The sequence below is a fragment of the Leishmania braziliensis genome, chromosome 24 (genome assembly GCF_000002845.2).
Source record: "Leishmania braziliensis MHOM/BR/75/M2904 complete genome, chromosome 24".
NCBI lineage: Eukaryota > Euglenozoa > Kinetoplastea > Trypanosomatida > Trypanosomatidae > Leishmania > Leishmania braziliensis.
The window spans coordinates 603,652-621,901 of record NC_009316.2 but is presented as its reverse complement, the minus strand read 5'-3'; the positions used below and the strand labels follow the sequence as shown (position 1 = coordinate 621,901).

The window sequence follows — 18,250 nt, the reverse complement described above, 5'->3', positions numbered from 1 at the left end:
ACACACAAAGAGAGACCGCTATACACTCTCACCTAGCACCCTTCTTGTAATGTGTTTGGGAGGTTGTTGTTGTTTTCCTTTTTCGAGGTCTCCTACTCGCTTCTCTCTTGCTGTCCACCCTCCTCTCATCCCCTCTTCATCTCTCCTTCCCACCAACAGATAGATTTGACAGAATGGCTCCTCTGCTCTCCTCGTTTCTTTTCTTTCTCTTCTTGGTAGAAGTATGCATGAATGACGTCGTCCTCCCTTACACGTGCCGGCGCCCGTGTCGGCGCTCTCCCCCCCCCCCCCTCTCTACGTGTTTGCGCGTCTTTTCCGTCCCTTCATATTCTTCTCTGCTCTCCACCACCTCCCCGGGCAGCTGCACCCTTTTCATATTGCCTCCTCTTCCCCTCCTCTCACTGCCTGTATGTCTTGTCCTCTTACTCACGCTTTACGCCTCGCTTCTGTTTCGTTCTTGTTTGGGTGTCGGTGTGTCCCTCTCACGCACTTTACTCTGCGTCGCAGAGTACGCCTCCTCGCTAAAAAACTCAGCATGCAACACGTCTGTCAGCACACACAACTACCGGCACAACTACTTAAATAGCTGTGCCGGTAGTTGTGTGTGTGCGCATGTATGTAAGCATGCGTATGTATATGCATGTATACATTATCTGCGCATTAGCTTCTCCCTGGGCCGTCCTCCCCTCCATGCGCGCGATGCGTGACACACGCGCATGAGCACAAGTGCGCGCGGCATCTTCTTTCCACTCCCAAGAAGCGATCTGTATCTTTTTCTCTTCTCCCCTCGTACAACTTTGAGCAGATCGGCCATGCGGGCCCGCACGGCCCTCCGGCTTCACCTTAGTCCCTGAAGGCACTATGCACCATAGGGTGGTCACTCCGATGGAATCACTGAGGCCAAACACTTCATTCCCTCCTTTCTCTCCTCTGCACACACACACTCTCTCTCTGTTGCTTCCTTGCCCTTCTCTTCCGTTACCTGTGCTTTACACCCACGCACACACACACACACACACATATATATATATATATATATGTAAACACATGTACACTCGTTCCTCTCTGTCCTCAACACGGATTGCATGAGCGATAGGGATAGCAGTACGCTTGGGTTGTCGCTATCGGTGTTGCTTTGGCGTCTGGAGACGGTGCCTGCGTGCGTAAGGAGTCGCCATTCCCACAACAGCCCATCTGCTCACTCCACTCAACCCCCCCCTCCCCCCCCCCCCCCCTCGCTTCCACTGCCAGTCCCTGCCGCCTAAACAACCAAACGGGCTTTTCAGCCGTCATTATTACTTTTGTGGTTCTTCCGCCTCTCTTGCTCTCGACTTGTCTTTAGTTTTCTCCCTTTTCTTGCCCACCGGCGAGCGGTCCATCAATCTGTCTGGGTCGCACTCTCTCGCTCGCACCAACATCATTTGCCGTGTGTGGCATCGGTCATAAGCTGCCACCGTCGCCCTTCGCCCCCAAACGCCGACATACACGCACATACGTACATAGTCGCCGATATTTACACACATACACACAGCTTCGTACGCTTGACGTGGGGGCGTGCTTCCTCACCCGTTCCGCTCCTCAGGACACCCTTCTCTCCCACACATCTCGCCTCCCACAGGCCTTATTCAGAGCCGTCTCTGCCTCCCTCTCTGTGTTCTTGCGCATCGAACCCGTCACACATATTCAGGCACAGCGAAAGAGAGAGGGAGGGAGGAAAGGAGAGGAGAACACTAGCACGCACTCTCCTCCCCACCACCACCACCACCCTCTTCCTATTCGCCTCCTCCCCATTCACGCACTCCCTCGCTTTGTATGGTTGTGCCTTTTCTGGTCCCTCACCTTTTCCTGCTCTTCTTTCCCTTAATTTTATTCTGCTCCCCGTTCAACGTCATGGTGTTCGGAACTCCGCCACGGGGCGCACACCCCTCCACGCCCGGCACCAGCACCGCCGCGGCGGAGACTTTCTTTGCCTCTCCTTCCTCCCCCGCTCCGCGACGCCCCGGTGATGCGACGCCTACCTCAGTCACCTCCTCCCACTTCTGCGGCGCCTCCTCCCCGTCCTCGCTGCCCAGCCAGTACAGCAGACACGCTCAGCAGCACGCCCGCCTTTCGCCGACCCCGGTGTCTTCGCAGGCATCGGTGGACCGCTACGTCTCAGCCTCCTCACGACAGGCATCATCGATATCACGTTTCATCCTGACCTCCCGCGAACGAAAAACACCGATGCTTATCCGGGCAGCTCAGCAGCAGCAGTATCACCTCTCCCTCCGCAGCCCATCGCATGATCCGTCCTTTGACATGTCCCTCTCACTGGAGGACTCCTACACTTCCCTAACTCGGTACGCTGTGGACCGAAGCCCTTCGCGCCACGCCGTCGGGGCCTCGCCGCAGCTACATAGGAGCCTTCCACGAACTAGCAGCTCTGTCATGACGCCCAGTAGCACGCTTCTGAGCAGTGTCTTCGCAAAAATGCATCTCGACCCGTCCGCCACGCTCCACAGCAGCCGCGAGCGTAGTGCGAGCAGTCATTCTGTAGCGGGTGTGGATGCGAGCAGTGGATGTGGGGGCCAGCTTGGCGAAGACAGCAGGAGCTCGCCGTCCTCAGTGATGGGACTTGAGCCGTACATGACGAAGCTCGCGCGCACCCTCTTTAGCGATGTGGAGCAAACCACCGTGCTGCCCGTGAACGACACCGCTGCACGACCGCTGGGCATGACCGCGTGCAGCACTGGTGGCAGCGTCCACGCAGAGGAGGAGGAGGAGGTGAGTAGTCTCATTAAGGATGGAACAGTGGTGCTCGGTAGCAGCGCAACGTTTGGTCGCAGCGGTGCCCGACACGATCGAACAGACGAAAACGAAGATGACAACGGCGGTGACGCCCTAGAAGAAAGTTGGATGCGCTGCGAAGAGGACGAGCAAGCAGTACTGTCATCGGTGGCAAATCGCAGGCACGTGGCTTCGCTGCCCACCCGCGTGCCGCTTGCCATGTCTGAGGTGAATCGGTTCGGCATGACAGAAGGTGCGCGCTTCGACACATCGCTCGGCGTCGTATTCGAGTGCAACCGCACACGCAACTTCACAACCCCCTCTTTCCGCGTAATCCCGCACACGCCAGAGCGCATCCTTGACGCAGCCGACATGGAGGACGATTTTTACATGAATCTTATTGACTGGTCGGCCACATCAGACATCTTGGGCGTCGCGCTGCAGAACTGTGTGTACTTGTGGAATGCTAAGACGTGCGACATCACGGAGCTGCCGCGTGTCGTCTCGACTGGTAGCGGGATGCATGGAGAGGGCCGATCGGCCAACGCACAGCTCGTCTGCGGCCTGAACTGGGCACCAGATGGCCGCCACCTTGCCATCGGCCGCAACAGCGGTGCGGTGGAGGTGTGGGACGTCGAGGCGCAGCGAATTGTGCACACGTACCGGCAACATGCAGACCGCACCGTGTCCCTCTCCTGGGATCCTCTAGGGGGCTGGCTTCTGGCATCGGGAAGTCGCGACAGCACCATCGTCCTGCGCGATGTACGCGAGCGCGACACCACCTCCGCATCGATGTCGTCGGCGTCCTCCTTCTCCTCCTTGGCTAGCGCCACGTCGGTGCTGCGTGCGCATGAAACGGAGGTGTGCGGCCTCAAGTGGTCCCCGACAGGGGCTATGCTGGCGAGCGGCGGCAACGATAATCAACTGCTGCTGTGGGATCGCCGGAGTATCTCGACGGGAAGCCACAGCAGCGGCGACACCAGTGGGATCCACCGCCACGGCGAGTGTCGTCCCATTTTTTTCCTGAATAAGCACACCGCAGCGGTGAAAGCACTCAGCTGGAACCCGACGCAGCCGGCCCTCCTGGCCAGCGGTGGCGGTTCGCATGACAAGGCACTGCGCTTCTGGAACTCGCTGACGGGTGAGTGCGTCCACCACATCAATACCGGCAGCCAAGTGTGCGGTGTCGTATGGAGCCGCACTGGCACGGAGCTCGTCACGGCGCACGGCTACACGGACAACCAGCTCAGTATCTGGCGCTATCCATCCCTGCGGCGCATTGCCAACCTGATTGGTCACACGTCACGCGTGCTGCACCTCGCCCTCTCAGCAGACGGTCAAACGGTCGTGTCGGCCGCCGGAGACGAAACACTTCGCTTCTGGCGCTGCTTCCCTGCCAGCGAGCCACGCGAGTCGTCGCCGCACCTGTACCGAAGCTCTTATAGCTCGCCGAACAGCTTCTCGTTTAGCTCCACCATGCATGGAGGAAGCGCAGGAATGATCCCAGGCGGCATTTCCACCTCCGCGTCCTCCATGGCCCGTGTGAGGGCGGTTGCCATCGCGTCTGGTCGGTGCGGCAGCCTCTCGCAAGACCGCGACAGCCGCTTCTCTATGAACGAAGAAGTTGAGCTGCGGTGAACGATCCTCGAGCGGATATCGACATCGACAATTCTGTGCCCAAGAAACAGTGTCGAGGTGAGGCAAGGGACTCTCGAACCCGCCATGGCGCTGAAGTTGATGAGCGTGCCACACATGATGGCGCACAGGGTGTGAATGTTATGTATCGGTGTCCGTACCACACATGTCTTCTCTTTTGTGGGTGTTGTTCTCTCGCGTCTCCCTCCCTCCCTCATCCCGCAGGCCCCACGCTCTGCTGTTGCTGCCCTCGCAGTTTTTGCCTGGCTGGTGCGCAAGCCTTTGACTTCTGCGTGTGAGGGATGTAGGGAGGGCGATGGCATCGATGGAGCTGTTGGGGGCCTTCCCGGCCCCCCTCCCTCCGACTCTACGCAATGACATCAACGCAACGTCGGCCATCACCGCCATCACTGTGCCCTGCCGTTGTCATACACGCCTGCATGGTGCGCCTGCACACACAAACGCACACGCATCTTTTTCCCTTTATTTTCGTTCTTGTACCATTCACCCCCCCCTCCTCAACCCCACCCCCGATGACGGGGGGACACCTCCGGAGCGGTATCTCGTGCTCCAACACCCACCCAACCCCCCTTGCCAATGCGCCGAACCGCTTCCGGTGGCGACAGGGCCAAGCACCTACGACGTGCGTGTGGGAGGGAAAGGGTTAGAGCGGTGTATCGCTGCGGATGTCAGCGGTCAAGCCCTGGACGGCGCTTCGTCAGAGCAACCTGCGTCAGTGAGCACGCTTGTCCCACCCATAGGATCGGCAGAGTGTCAGCGTCAGTCGAGTGCATCTCACCCGGCCCTCGCCACCTACTGGGGTGGGGAGCCGTGAACCACCCCGAGGGGTGCACCAGGGGGCGACCGGCGCACTGGGAGCTGCTCTGAGGCGACCATGCGGAGCGAGGTGGGTGGTCAGAGTGGGAGGCAGAGGCGGTACTCCGATGACTGTGCGTCGGCGCCTTGCTGCAGCACGTCTCTACGGCTGCTTCGCACCCGACGATGGGCGCCTGTGGCCAGGGACGGGGGAGTCGAGTGGAGGGTGTGAGCTCGCGCGCTGTATGGTAGAAAATGAGGATGTAGAAAACGAGGTCACCACACCGCCTACCTCCCCCTCTGACGCCCCCACGAGTCACCGCCGTCGTGAACATCACGTCAATTGTACGATTTCTCTTCTCTTCTCTTCTTGGGGGAGGGGAGGGGGGCGCTTTACATTGTATTTTGTCCTCTCTGCGTGTTGTGTGTCCTCTTTCTGCGAAGCCTGCGCCTCAGACACATGACCTGCAGCCATACAGGAGAGGGGGCCACAGCAGTGGTGGTAGGCGCACCCCACCACCACCCCACTCCCCTCCCTTTCTTCCCGATGTTTGTTCGTGTCACTGTACTGCGATGCACATACGGACGCCGGTGCATGAGTGCGTGTGTGCCGACGGTCTTCCAGAGAGCGGCAAAAGAGACCACTGCTTGCTGGCGGGTGCGAATGTAGTGCTCTCGCTCGCTACACGTGTATGACCAACACAATACTGCCGATATCCTCACCGAATTTATCTTTCTCCTGCTCCCTTTGTTGCCCCATTCACCCTTCGCCACCGCATGCCACACGTCCCCACACACACACACACATCACAGCACGTTTGCGAAGGCCTCTTTGGCTTTTCCCTTTCGAGGCGTGCACTCTTCGCTGCCACTCTCCTTTCACTCTTGCCCTCACCAACCCCCACATACTAATCTCGTTACGCCTCTCTTCTACTCCGCTTGGTCCTCGCACGCCTTTCAGTAAAGTTTGCTACAAAGAAAAGGAAAGCGGTGTGTATCACAGCACTGACGCCCCAAGCCCACATCCCAGCACCGCCGGCTTCTCTCTTCCTCCTGCCTCCCCCTCCCCCCCCCCCACCACCACCACAACCACCGGCCGCCTCATCACACGTACGCACACACGCACGTTTCGGAGCGTCCGCCCTTTTCGTTTACTCCCGCTCTGCTTCACCTTTTCCTTTGCCCTCTTTGTGTAATTTGCCTCTCATTTTCTTTTACCGCTGGAGAAAATCGTAGCCGCACTCCGTCCGACATGAGCTTAGCCCGTCTTACGCGTGAGCGCAAGCAGCTCCTTGAGGCGCAGCAGTTCAGCGGAACGGCGCCTTCCACGAGCGCCAACACAACGGCCGCCTCCGTTAGCTCCTTCAACGCCGCGCAAGGGCGTATTCGCGCAGACATGCAAAAGTTGGACGGTGTCATGAGCGAGGTGAAGATGGACTCGATGGACTGGTACGTGGTGCACGTCTCCTACACCCCGGTCCGTGGCATCTGGCAAGGCGGCACATTCAACTTCCGCCTTATTTTCTCCACCGACTTCCCTTACAGCGGCCCAAAGGTGCGCTATACCGGACCGCGCCGCATCTTCCACCCCAACATCGAGGGCGACGACGGCAAAAAGGACTGGGGTGTGTGTCTCGGGATGCAGACCGAGTGGCGGCCGACGTGCACCATAAAAGATATGGTGGTCGCGATTGAGATGCTCTTCGCACTGCCGAACTACGATGACCCGCTCCCAGGCGTGGCGAAGACAGCCGCGCAGGTTCTGAAAGACGAACCGAGTCGCTTTGAGCTGATCGCGAGGCGGTGGATGAGTGGTGACTACATCGTCTAAGCAGAGGGTAATTCATTTCCCTTCCCGCCCTCTTAATGTGCTCAAAGACACCACACTGCGGGCCCCTGCAGCCCCATTTGCGTGGAATGGGCGTGGGAGGGACAGAGAGAGGGAAACTGCCGCGGTAGAAGATGGTCATGCGTGGCGGCGGACACACATTTCTTAAAGGCTGCGTGGAAGCGGTTTGAGTTTTTGCAAGACGCACACATTCATGCCAGGAGCGGGCACCAACAGAGTGAGCGCGCACGGAGGAAACGGCGAAGCGAGTGTCAAATATTTTCTTCCGATCGTCGCGTTTTCTCTCTTGTTTCGCTTCCTGCTGTGTCTTTATTGTAGTCGCTCTAGCCGCCACCTCCGACCAGCGGGTACGGGTGCGCCAACTCCTCCGCCCTCCCTTTTGTGCAGACATTTTGATCGCAGCCCCCCTTTTCGTTTTCGTGCGTTTCCTCCTCCCTTCTGCCTGCGTACACAATAGTGATGCTTGCGGTTGTGGCACCGCTGCCGTGTATGCAGTCCTCCGATGCACGCTGCCTCGGTGCATGTCAACTGTGGTGTGCACGTGCGACGTCGACCAGCCTCCGCTCGAAGGATGTACGGTACTGTTTTTTTTTTTGGGGGGGGGGGGGGGAAGGGGGGACAAGGTTGCACGCGGCGTTGACTGCCTTGATGCTGTTGTGGTGGTCTCTTCTTCTCCCGTCTTTGGGTTGTCCCACCAGCTTATCACATTTTGCTGCAGGTGCTTCCGTATCCCTCCCTACCCTCACAGGGGGTGCGCGGCGCAACTGTCGGCAGAACTGCAAACAAGAAACGAAAAGTAAAGAGTTAGAAACTCGCTGCAGGGACCGCTTTCACTATGGCCATACTGCTCTCCGCCAATTCACCAGTGCGCACACACACACACACACACCGCCCCCCCCCTTTCTCTCCCCTCGCTCATCGCCGTGGTGTCGCACCGCAGGGGCCCCTGTCCGCGATGAGCCTAGCGGGGGGCGCACCCGCTGTTTATGTGTGGGTGTCGGTGTTGGAGGGGGGGAGGGGGGAGGGGGGTGCTTGGTGAGTGTTCTAGAGACAGCACGCATTGGCAAGAGAGGTGCTGCTACGCAAGCGTACGCGAGCCGTTGTGAGTGGGGCTATCCAGCGTGTTGTTATACCAGGGAGTACAAGCCCCCCCCCCTTCTGCTCTCCGCGTTTCCTCGCTCTTTTCTTTGGCTGTGGTGCTGGTAGCTCGGCCACTTTACGCTCGCTCCCCTCCTCCTCCCTTTGCGTCTTTGGGCGGCTGCTTTGTTCTCCCCTATTCGTTGCCTTCCAGCGACTCGTACCGTTGGACACTCCCTCGCCCAGCCTCTGAAAATCTCCTCGTGTATCCTTCACAATGCCGCCCGGGAAAGGCTTTGTCAAGGAGGACCCACTCGCCTTTGAGAAGCCGGCCAACACCGACTGCTACAAGATGGGCAAGCACGGCATCCCCTACACCAGCGCCGGGGGCGGCGAGGTGTACAGCGACGGCACCGTGAGCGGCCTTCTGCGCTCCGTCTACGAGTACCTCGTCGATGAGCACCACCGGCCGAGTTACTCGTCTACCATGATCCGAGGTCCCGACCTGCACACCCGCCCGCCAGCGTGGCTGGAAGACAAGAACACGGCCATCGACGGCTCACCGCTGACGACTGTAGAGCGCAACGCGCCGGGGTACTGGTCTGTGACGTACAAGAAGGAGCTTGAGGTGGCGGAGGCCATTCAAGAGGTGAAGCGGCAGCGTCGGTACGAACAAGAGAACGACCTGGTAGGCTTTATGAACCGCGCACGCCGGTACTTCGGCCTCTCCCCCCTGCTCGACGAGGCGGCGGCGAGAAGCCACGTCGAAGCCCGCCACCGTCTAGAGGACGAGGCGCGACGGCTGCGCTCGTCAACAGCGCTGGGAGCCTCAGGTGACGAGGTGGCGCATGCGGAGGAGGGCTGTGGTGCGTCATCGTCGCCACATCCGATCGGTACGCTTCCCCGAAGCGGAACTGCGCAGTCCCTGGCAGACATCCCACAGCAGCGCAGCAGCGAGTACGGCGAAAATGATGTGCGGCGCACGGGCAGGGTGCTGTCAGCGCCGTGGTTGGCGTTGATGGAGTCTGTTGAAACAGGGCGACCCCTCACAAGAGTGGTGAACGAGTACCGTCCGCACCTCGACTACTACGGCCTCGACCCATTCCTCGACTCGGCGCCGTCTGTGGTGTGGTCCAGCACAAAGTGCGGCATTGCGATCGGTCTCGCCCACGGTACGACAAAGGCTGTGCAGGCGATGAACGTGGAGGTGCAGTTCCTGAAGGCGTCGGGGGTGGGGGTGCTGTCGATCCTGAACATGTCCGTCTTTGCCAGCGTCGTAAAGTGGGGCGGAAATACTGCCATTCTCGCCTGCGCCTTCTGCGTGGGCGACCGACTGATGCGACGAATCAAATTGTACACGCTGCCGCCACACGATGCGCAGCGCCGCTCCACATCGAACTACGTTATGGGCCTCTCCTTCTCTGGGGCCATGGTGGGTGTGCTGCCGTGGTGGGTGTTGAACGACACGAGGTTGGCAATGCGCATGGCGGCATCAGGGTTCGCCATCGGTGGGGCACTGGGGCTGATAGTGGGCCTGAGTATCCAACAGCTCGTGGCTCTGAACACAGAGCGGCTAGACGCGACCAACAGGCAGCTGCGTCGCTACGAGGCCCTCTTGGCTCGCCAGCGGGAGTGGGCAGAGCAGGTGCGGAGCAAATACACGAGTACCGCGTACGTCTGGTGGTGAGAGAGAGTGAGAGGTCGACTTACCGCGCGTCTCGCGAGGGACGGTGTGAAGTGCTTCTCGCGTGGTTTGTCTCTCCTGTTTGCATGCGCCCGCCTCCACCACCACCGAAGGGGACACTTCTTCTGTTCTCCGTTGCGTACTCGCGTGCGTGCATCGTTGTATTTGTCGCACGCGAGTCCATCACAGGTGTTGTCGCTCCCTTTATGCTGACAACAGACTAAAAGGCGAACTGGGAGCCGCACCCTACCCTTTGTGAGTGTATGAGCGTATACGTGTCTTCATCTCCCCATCTTCATCTCCTTGCGCTTCTCTCCCCGGCCCCCTCCCTTTCGAACGAAGCCCACTCGTGCGAGGTGTGCGCCACTTTATAAAGCCAGAGAAGTCGGAGAGGGGGCGTTGCGCGGGTACATGTGTGCTGCATAGTGTGTTGAAGGCGCCCATCGCCACACAACCAGAGGCGGTGGATGCTGCAGCTGTGTTTTGTCCCTGCGGATGCTAGGGTGGGTGCCTATCATGTGGTGCGGTGACTGCTCTCTCTACTCCGCACGGCCCTCCCTCTCCCTCGCCACGGATGCCTACAGCTCTCCCCCCCCCCCCCCACACACACACTCTCTCTCTCTTTCTCTTTCTTTTCTCTTTTGAGCCAGAAGCGAAGTGGCAGCGGACAGCACGTGGCGACATCTGCCCCCCCCCCTCAGCCCCTCCTCTCACTGTGCTCCTCTTGAGCAACCACACTGTCTGCATGCCTACCCATCCCCTCATTGCGCTCGTGATTGTACACGCACGCGCACATACAGTTTGATTGGCAAAGTAAAAGAGCCGCACACGCGGGGCAAGCTCATGAGCGCCAATGCTATCAGGGCTGCGTGGAACGGCGCGGTAGAACTGAAGCGTCACTGCAGCCACGTCATCAACACGCTAGGACCCCAGACACCGCCCGAGGCGTTCCTCTACCGCGGGAACGCCTACTACGCACTGGGGCAGCCGTACTTTGCGCTGGCCGACTACAATACGGCCGGGTCGGTGCTGAGGCTCTCCGGTGAGCACCAACGTCGCTGCAGGAAGGCACTCGAGTCGTTCCCTGAAACGCAGACCGGGGTCTACCCCTCCACCGACTCCCATCTGCACATCTTTGTTAAGCCGACGCTAGCCAAGTCTTGCGCTATCGAAACCATCAACGAGCATGTTGGTCGTGGGATACGGGCGACGGAGAACATGCCGCGCCACAGCGTCGTTGTACAGCCAACAAGCCCATGGCTTCTGTACCCCACGGAGGAAGGGCTGTGTTCGCACTGCGGCACCAGCCTGCCAGAGCGCAGCTTTGCATGCGCGAATGACAGCTGTCACGAGGAATACTGCAGCCGGGACTGCCGACAGGAGGCTATGGCGCACTACCACGCAGCGGTATGTTGCAACAAGGACTACCAGAGCATTGAATTGGATGTCTTTGCACAAATGACGGAGGCGGAGAAGGCCGGAGCAGTTGCGGAGCGCAACGCCGCCGCAGCGCAGCTCCTCATGCTGCGTGTCCTGTCGACGAGCATCCAGAAGCATGTGGTGCCGTCCGCCATGGGGCAGGTCCGCATCTTGTCGGGCCGCCTCACATTTAGCCCACAAGTGCTGTCGAGGTCGATGTTGCGCCTATACGAGCGCCTCGCGCACGCGCTGCGCATTTCCACAATTGTGTCGTACGAAGAGGTGGTGGGCATCCTGGCGCGCATTACGGCGAATTGCTTCCACCGCGACGGCTCTGTGGAACTCAACCTGCCGCGATCGATGCTAAACCACTCCTGCGCGGCGAACGTCGCTGAAGATGGGCAAACCGGTGCCATGATCACTACACGCGACGTCGCGCGTGGCGAAGAGCTTGTCATCAATTACTACCCGCACCTGAAGGACCTGGCTTACGCAGAGCGCACAACAGAGCTGGAGCGGCGCGGCTTCCCTTGCATGTGCGCCAAGTGCCAGCGACGCGAGTAGGTGTGCCCCATAAGGAAAAGAGTGAGGAGGTGGGCGTGTGATGTGAGCCTCGTTGTCTAATGGGGAGGAAAAGGCGAAGGGAAACGGGGAGGGTGCAGGGAACTGGAGAGGGCTTGATTGGGATGGTCTCAGTGTCAGCCATCCCCTACCTGCCCCCACCCCCTCTAGTCTTCCTAGCTCCAACCGTGGTCAAGCAGGTACACAGACGTTTTCCTCTTCTCCATTTCTCCTCTTCCGTGAGGCAAGATAGGGGGGAATCAGAGAGGGGGAATGTATCTCACCGCGCTATACTACTCGTGCGCCCACAGCTATTATACTGCGTGCTGTCAGGTGCACAAACATGCAAGCACGCCACCCAAATCGTTTTTTGCTGCTTACACGGCCCCTCTACACCTATCCCAGCACTGCCCGCAAGGGGCTCAGCACAGTAGAATGGGCGGCGGTGAAGGGAAGTGCGGTGAGGAATGGTGAGTGGGGAGCAGAGACTTGCGCTTGCAGGTGTTGGTGTGGGTGTGGGCGTATTCTTCTGTTTGCTGCTGCGGTGCGGCTGTTGCCTGTCATCCTACAGTCCTCCCCGTCTGTGGAAGTCAAGTCTGTGCAAAGTCTCTTAAATGCGTTTCTCTCAGTGCGTTTGCGCGGATCTGTGGACGTCCAGCGCACGATGGATGATGCGGCAGGGAAGGGGGAGGAGGGGGGAAGTGAAGCACCACAACCACGTATGCTCTAACACACGAGCGAGGTGTATTGAGACTGAGAGGGGGAGAGGAGGCTGGCTTGACAAGAGCTCATCCAGGGGCGTTTCGCCTCTTTATACGAGACCTGCTCTTGCGCTCAGAAAGGGCAGACTGCCCGACAGGGTGTGGGCATGATCGCTGCACCCCCTTGCCTCTCTTCCTCTTCCATGCACCATAGGCCACACGGTGGCCTCGAACCAGCGCATCTCCTTCGGGCCTCTCGAACGCCTCTCTTACCTCTTCTGTTGTTGTCTCGCCCTGGAAGTGTCTTTTGGGCGGCGCGTCGCGTGGTGTGTGCGGCGGTCGACCATGTCCACTCACACACATACCCACACACACACACACACACGGTTAGCAGAGGTGGTCCATGCGCGCGCCTGAAACACAGAACAAGCACGCCGACTGCATGAAGGCACATGTACATACAATGCATACGCCGCTTCTTAGATCCGTTTCCCCCTCCCCCTCCCCCCCTTCCCTCTCTTTATCCCTCACAATCGCAGCAATACGGATACGAAACCATCGCCACGGTCCCTCGAAGCCTCCCCACCTCCCTCCCTCTCTCTCGTTGTTTCTCCTGTGGCACAATGCTGCGCACTGTTCTGCTCCTCGATGGCAGCGATGCCATGAACAGTAGCTCAGACTACCTGCCCAACTATCTGCTTGCCATGAGGCCACCACTGCTGCGGTTAGTGGAGGGGTATCTGGACTCTACACCACTCGCGTCCCTTGGCGTGGTGGTGATGCGAGACGGCATTAGCCACCGCCTACTGCCGTGCACCACGAACCACAACGAGATCGTCGACGTGCTGGAGCGCGACGTCTTTCTGCACGGGGGCTCTGGCAACACCTCAATGGAGAACGGGCTGCGGATGGCCATGTCGGAGCTGGTGGATATGCGCGAGGTAGCCGCCCTGGTGTCAACCGCGGCCAAAAAGTCGTCGTCGATTGCCGCTGTCAACCCGCGCTCAGCATGGAAGGGATCAGCAACGCAGCTCAACGTCATTGTATTGACAGCCTCGGTCACACTGATTGACCCCACAGACGTTTTCGCCGTCGTGAACGTCATGGCCGCTTTGTCCATCCGCATTAATGTCGTCTCCCTCGTCGGTGCGGTGCACGTCTTTGACGTGTGCACCGCCGAAACAGGAGGGACGCTGTATTGCCCCCTCAACTACGGTCACCTGCTGCACATCGTAGACGAGCTGTCGGCGGCCACCTCGCTTGTGCGAAACAAGAAGCACCCGCGAGGTGGCCGCCGACAGCGAGTCAAGCGGTCTCGCGAAGAAAGTGACGATGTCAAGGTTGATGACGATGATAATGAGATACCGCATCTTATACCTATCGGATGCCCCGTGTATCTCGAGGCACCACCATCCAACAACGCAGGGTCGTCATCCACCGCCTCCTCCCGCTCCTTCTACTTGGCATGCCCCCAGTGCCATCTCATCCAACTCTCTATCCCCACAACCTGCTCCATGTGCCGCCTGTTGCTGTGCAATGCGCCGATGCTGTACAGCACGTTTGTGTCGCACAACTCTCTGGTGCCACCGGCAAAGTCGCTCCGCGTGGTACGTGGCACATCGGTGCCCGCGCCGATTATTACCACCTTGAGCGCTGCCCCAGTGCCCACCATCCAAAACGACGGCGTCGTCAAAACAACGACGCAGCAGCCAGTACGGTGCGGCCTCTGCATGACCAACATCCTAGCCAAGGCAATGGTGTCGCACATACGCTCTGGTGGAGTCGGTAGTCCCGTCGCCTCGTCAGCGGCAGCGGCCTCGGTGGTGGATGGGTCGCTGGTGTGGCAGTGCAGCGCGTGTGCCTCGTACCGTTGCAACGCCTGCAACGACTTTGTCCTCCGCAAAATCGGCCTCTGTCCCTATTGCCTGGCCCTGCAGTGAGCCTATGGATGGACGGGGAAGCGTCGAGTGCGCGACACATAGCGGCGTTAATGCGTGAAGAATCAGCCCGCCATTCACTGAGGAAGGAGGAGATGAGGGGAGGCAAAAGAGGTTCGAGATAGAGATGGGCAGAGATGAAGCGGTCTCACTCGCCTCACTATATGCAGCCATGACGTGTTGCGTGTCTCTCGGTGTACAACCCTGTCGGTTCGGATATCGTGATATCGCACGGGAAAGGCGGACAAAAAGAGCGCTATGCCCATGCGCGTGCATTGACATGGCGCTGTGAGCCAGTGCACTTCTGCTGTCTCAGTGAAGCTGCCGCCTCGATCCCCCGGGCCTGTCGAGAACGCATTCACATCCCTCCCCCCTTTCGTATATCGCATTCGTCCTCTTGCGGGATCTTCACAGTTCCCCCTCCCTCCCTCCCTCTCTCTCTCTCTCTCTGTTCACCTCCTGCATGCGTTGGCTGCTGCTCACCTGCAGAGCATTACTCCAATGGGTGACACGCACGCACACACGCAAGCAGAGAGAGGCGCACGTATACGGCGCACATCCCTTCCTCCCTAAAGTCACTCATGCTGCGGCCCACACATTTATCGCGGCTCGTCACGAGCGGCACCGTCGCCGTTACACCGTCCTGCTGGACGACGAAGCCTGCTGGCTGGTATCTTGTTCCGAGCAGCATCTTACCAGAAACAGAGGAACTGCGCGTCAGCAAGCGCTTTGATTTTCTCAATCATTGCGCCCAGTACCTCTTCCTCGGACAGGTGATGGCCCTCGCCGAGGAGGTCAAGTGCTTCCCACGGCTGGAGTGGTTCTACACCGAGCTCAGCTTTTCACTGCCACCGACGAAGGAAGCGGAGGTGCTGGCGAACTACATGAACGATCAGGAGCGTCTGCGGTGCGGTCTACGCAACCACTCTGAGGGCGGCACCAGCTCGTCCGACATTTTATGGAGCAAGGAGCTGAAGGAGCGCGTGCAGCGCCGCGCTGAAGAAGACTTCTGCTGGCTCCTCACGAAGGATCAGCGCAAGACAGAGAAGTTCTTGCAGGAGACGTTCATTCAGTGGCACCACCGCGCGGACTACCTCGTGACGCGCAAAAGTCGCGAGAAGCGCGAGTTCCGTGAAGACCTGACGCTGCAAAAGGTGATTCAGCAAGGACAGGAGCGCAAACGGCGCATGCAGCGGCGCCGCTGCCGTGACGAGGAGCGGCAGGAAGCCATCAAGTCTGGCAGGGAGTCTGAGTGGGACAGCTTCACACATGACGTGCTACCGCGTGAGCTGCGCGAGGCGCTTGATCGGGAGAGCGACGGCATGGAAGATGTACGGCTCTCTCGCGCCGGCACGGCCACTGGCGGATGGAGTCGAAGCATGCGCTCTCATCCGAATCTTCGGTAAAGCCGCATTGTGTGCATGTATGTGTGTGTGGGGGAGGGGGGGTATGTGTGTTTGCTTGTTTGTTTTGTCGTTTTCTACTGCTGATAGAGAAGAGCCCAGCCTCCCTGGGCCGTGACAGAGGTACCTGGACCATTTATACAACTGCAGCGCACCACAGCAGCGCCTCCTTTAGGTGAGTCCGAGAAACAGGCGTCTTCCATGGGCGTGGTAGCGGCGTTTGTGTGTTGCTTCTCTTCACGTGCTCCCCATCAGTCCCTATCACACTGCCACTGCCGAGGTTCATCATTCCCTCCCTCCCTCCCTCTCTCTCTCTCCTTCGCCTTCAGAGCACGTGGGTGCGAATAGACACTTGCTTCGCGCATGCCTGTGTGCACCCCAGCGGAGTGATGTTACCGCATCGCATTCCCCCTCACGGCACTTCTCTCGCTTTCCCTTCATCCTCTATCCATTGAAGCATCCACCTCTGCCGCTCAGTCCACCCTCCTCTGTTCCCTACCCCTTCTTGTCTCTCTTCCTACACTCCCCGCGGCGCTGCCGCTTCTGCCGTCAACGCGTGTATCACACACACGCATATACTCCCATGTGGCTTGAAAAGCTTTCCTCTGCATTGCCTTCCCCTCCTGTGACCCTCGTGGAACTTTCGTCGCGCATTCTCTGGGGTCGTCATGTTCGGCCTCTCGCGTTGTTGCCTGCGATATGCGCCACGGCGACCGCCGGCGTTCGGTGCAGTCGCTGGAGGTGGGAGTCGGCCACATCGCACAGGCGCGCCGGCGCCACGGCAATACGATGAACGGGCAGCTGCGAGCGCAGAGACGGCGGAAGCCGAGGTTGTTGCCGCCTCCACCTCGACATGGGAGAACGACAAGCGTGCAGCGGCAGACCTCCCCGGCAGAGCTCAAATATCGCCCCCGCAACCGAAGCCCTACCGCGCAGCTGCCTCTACAGTGTCGCCCCCTCAACAGTTCCGTGTGCTTGCCAAGCCGGTGGTGCTCAAGGACGTGCAGGACATATATGCCGTCACGCCAACCCAGGAAGTGCGGGGGCAGCAGCTGTGGGCAGCCACGAAGGCGCTGCGCTCCAACAAACTTGTGCGCAAGGTGAATGCGGCCTGCGTCGTCGGAGGCGCCAGCGCGATTCAACGTATCTGGCGCACGTACAAGATCCGACCGAACGTGGTGTACGTGCCGAACACCACCTCTGTAGTGCCGGCGTGGTGCCTCGAGGAGGAGCTGCCGACAGTGATTGTGCGCTGCTCGCCTGTGGCAGTAAAGCGGCACCTGTTGAGTGCTGAGTACAGCGACGGCTACGCTGCCGAGTTTCCGCTACCCGTGAACTGCGTCACAGAGGCCACAGCACTGCTGGCCCCACCACCAAAGTCGGCCCAGAGTGAAACCGCAGTGCCAAGCACAAGCGACGCGTTACCATCGCTGTCCGAGAAGCCCTCGGCGACAGGACCGCAGGTAGCTCAGCCCTTGGACAACGCCTTCAGCCACCGCGCTCTGGAAGCCATGCTTGTGTTGGTGGGGTTGCGCATCCCCAGCAACGTTGGTGCTCTGTTGCGTGCAGCTGCAGATATGGGCTACGATGCTGTCGTCCTCGTCAACTGCGCCGACCCGACGCAGGAGAAGGTGCTGCGGGCAAGCGATGGCACCGCGCTGAGTCCGGCTCTGCGCATCTACGAGACGGAGACGACGGAGCAGGCGTGCGTGTCGCTGCTCTCGAGCATCGCGGCGCAGCATTACCTCATGCCATTTTTGGCGGTGCCGTCGCAGGAGGTCGAACCTGCCTTCGAGGTAGCGAAGCGCTTCCACGTGTATAACGCCAGAAACAAGGAAGCGGCCGCGTCTCCGGTCAGTAGAGGTGCAGCGGCGGGTCACAGTGACGACCTCTCCGCTCCTCCGCCACCGCAGCTGGGCGCAATGGTCATCCTCGGCTCGGAGGCGCGGGGGCTGCGCGATCTGAGCGGCAAATGGGGCGTACCGTACCAGCTGGTGACGCTGCCCCTACCCAACCCGATGGTGGATTCGTTCAACGTGAGTGTAGCTGGGTCGGTGCTGATGCATCTCTTCCGCCCCAGCGCGGCGTCGCACTTCACACGACTCGTAGCGCTCTCGGGAGAAGCGGTCAGCGATTTGTTACCTACACCGGTGGCAGATGATGATGAGAGCGATGAACACGAGGGAGTGGACGGAGAAGATGCAGAGGCAAGTGGCTTCTAGTCGACGGCTTTGCAAGAGGGACTTGCAGACCAAGCACCTTCACACAACGACACACACTCCAAAGCCCATCTCAGCATGACGGCATGGCGTACGCGCCTTGGATCTTTCCTCCTCTACCTCCGCTACCATCATGTATGCGACTGTACATGTGCACTGCGTGTCTGTGTGTGGTGAGGGGGG

General features: G+C 59.6%; 7 protein-coding genes across 7 annotated transcripts; all 7 read left to right on the top strand.

Annotated features, from left to right (window-relative positions):
* Positions 1–1,890: 1,890 nt before the first annotated feature.
* On the top strand, positions 1,891–4,404 carry LBRM_24_1780 (putative cell division cycle protein; the record flags this gene model as incomplete). Its single annotated transcript, XM_001565392.2, has 1 exon — positions 1,891–4,404. The coding sequence occupies one exon, from the start codon at positions 1,891–1,893 to the stop codon at positions 4,402–4,404; it is 2,514 nt and encodes an 837-aa protein (XP_001565442.1).
* A 2,065-nt stretch (positions 4,405–6,469) lies between these two features.
* LBRM_24_1770 (putative ubiquitin-conjugating enzyme e2) lies at positions 6,470–7,048 on the top strand (the record flags this gene model as incomplete). Its single annotated transcript, XM_001565391.1, has 1 exon — positions 6,470–7,048. One exon carries the CDS (start codon positions 6,470–6,472, stop codon positions 7,046–7,048), a length of 579 nt encoding a protein of 192 aa, XP_001565441.1.
* Positions 7,049–8,420: 1,372 nt separating this feature from the next.
* On the top strand, positions 8,421–9,830 carry LBRM_24_1760 (conserved hypothetical protein; the record flags this gene model as incomplete). The annotated part of the gene is made up of 1 exon (XM_001565390.1): positions 8,421–9,830. The coding sequence occupies one exon, from the start codon at positions 8,421–8,423 to the stop codon at positions 9,828–9,830; it is 1,410 nt and encodes a 469-aa protein (XP_001565440.1).
* Positions 9,831–10,670: 840 nt separating this feature from the next.
* LBRM_24_1750 (conserved hypothetical protein) lies at positions 10,671–11,810 on the top strand (the record flags this gene model as incomplete). The annotated part of the gene is made up of 1 exon (XM_001565389.1): positions 10,671–11,810. One exon carries the CDS (start codon positions 10,671–10,673, stop codon positions 11,808–11,810), a length of 1,140 nt encoding a protein of 379 aa, XP_001565439.1.
* Positions 11,811–13,131: 1,321 nt separating this feature from the next.
* On the top strand, positions 13,132–14,448 carry LBRM_24_1740 (conserved hypothetical protein; the record flags this gene model as incomplete). Its single annotated transcript, XM_001565388.1, has 1 exon — positions 13,132–14,448. The coding sequence occupies one exon, from the start codon at positions 13,132–13,134 to the stop codon at positions 14,446–14,448; it is 1,317 nt and encodes a 438-aa protein (XP_001565438.1).
* A 578-nt stretch (positions 14,449–15,026) lies between these two features.
* On the top strand, positions 15,027–15,851 carry LBRM_24_1730 (conserved hypothetical protein; the record flags this gene model as incomplete). The annotated part of the gene is made up of 1 exon (XM_001565387.1): positions 15,027–15,851. The coding sequence occupies one exon, from the start codon at positions 15,027–15,029 to the stop codon at positions 15,849–15,851; it is 825 nt and encodes a 274-aa protein (XP_001565437.1).
* A 665-nt stretch (positions 15,852–16,516) lies between these two features.
* LBRM_24_1720 (conserved hypothetical protein) lies at positions 16,517–18,070 on the top strand (the record flags this gene model as incomplete). The annotated part of the gene is made up of 1 exon (XM_001565386.1): positions 16,517–18,070. The coding sequence occupies one exon, from the start codon at positions 16,517–16,519 to the stop codon at positions 18,068–18,070; it is 1,554 nt and encodes a 517-aa protein (XP_001565436.1).
* Positions 18,071–18,250: the final 180 nt, after the last annotated feature.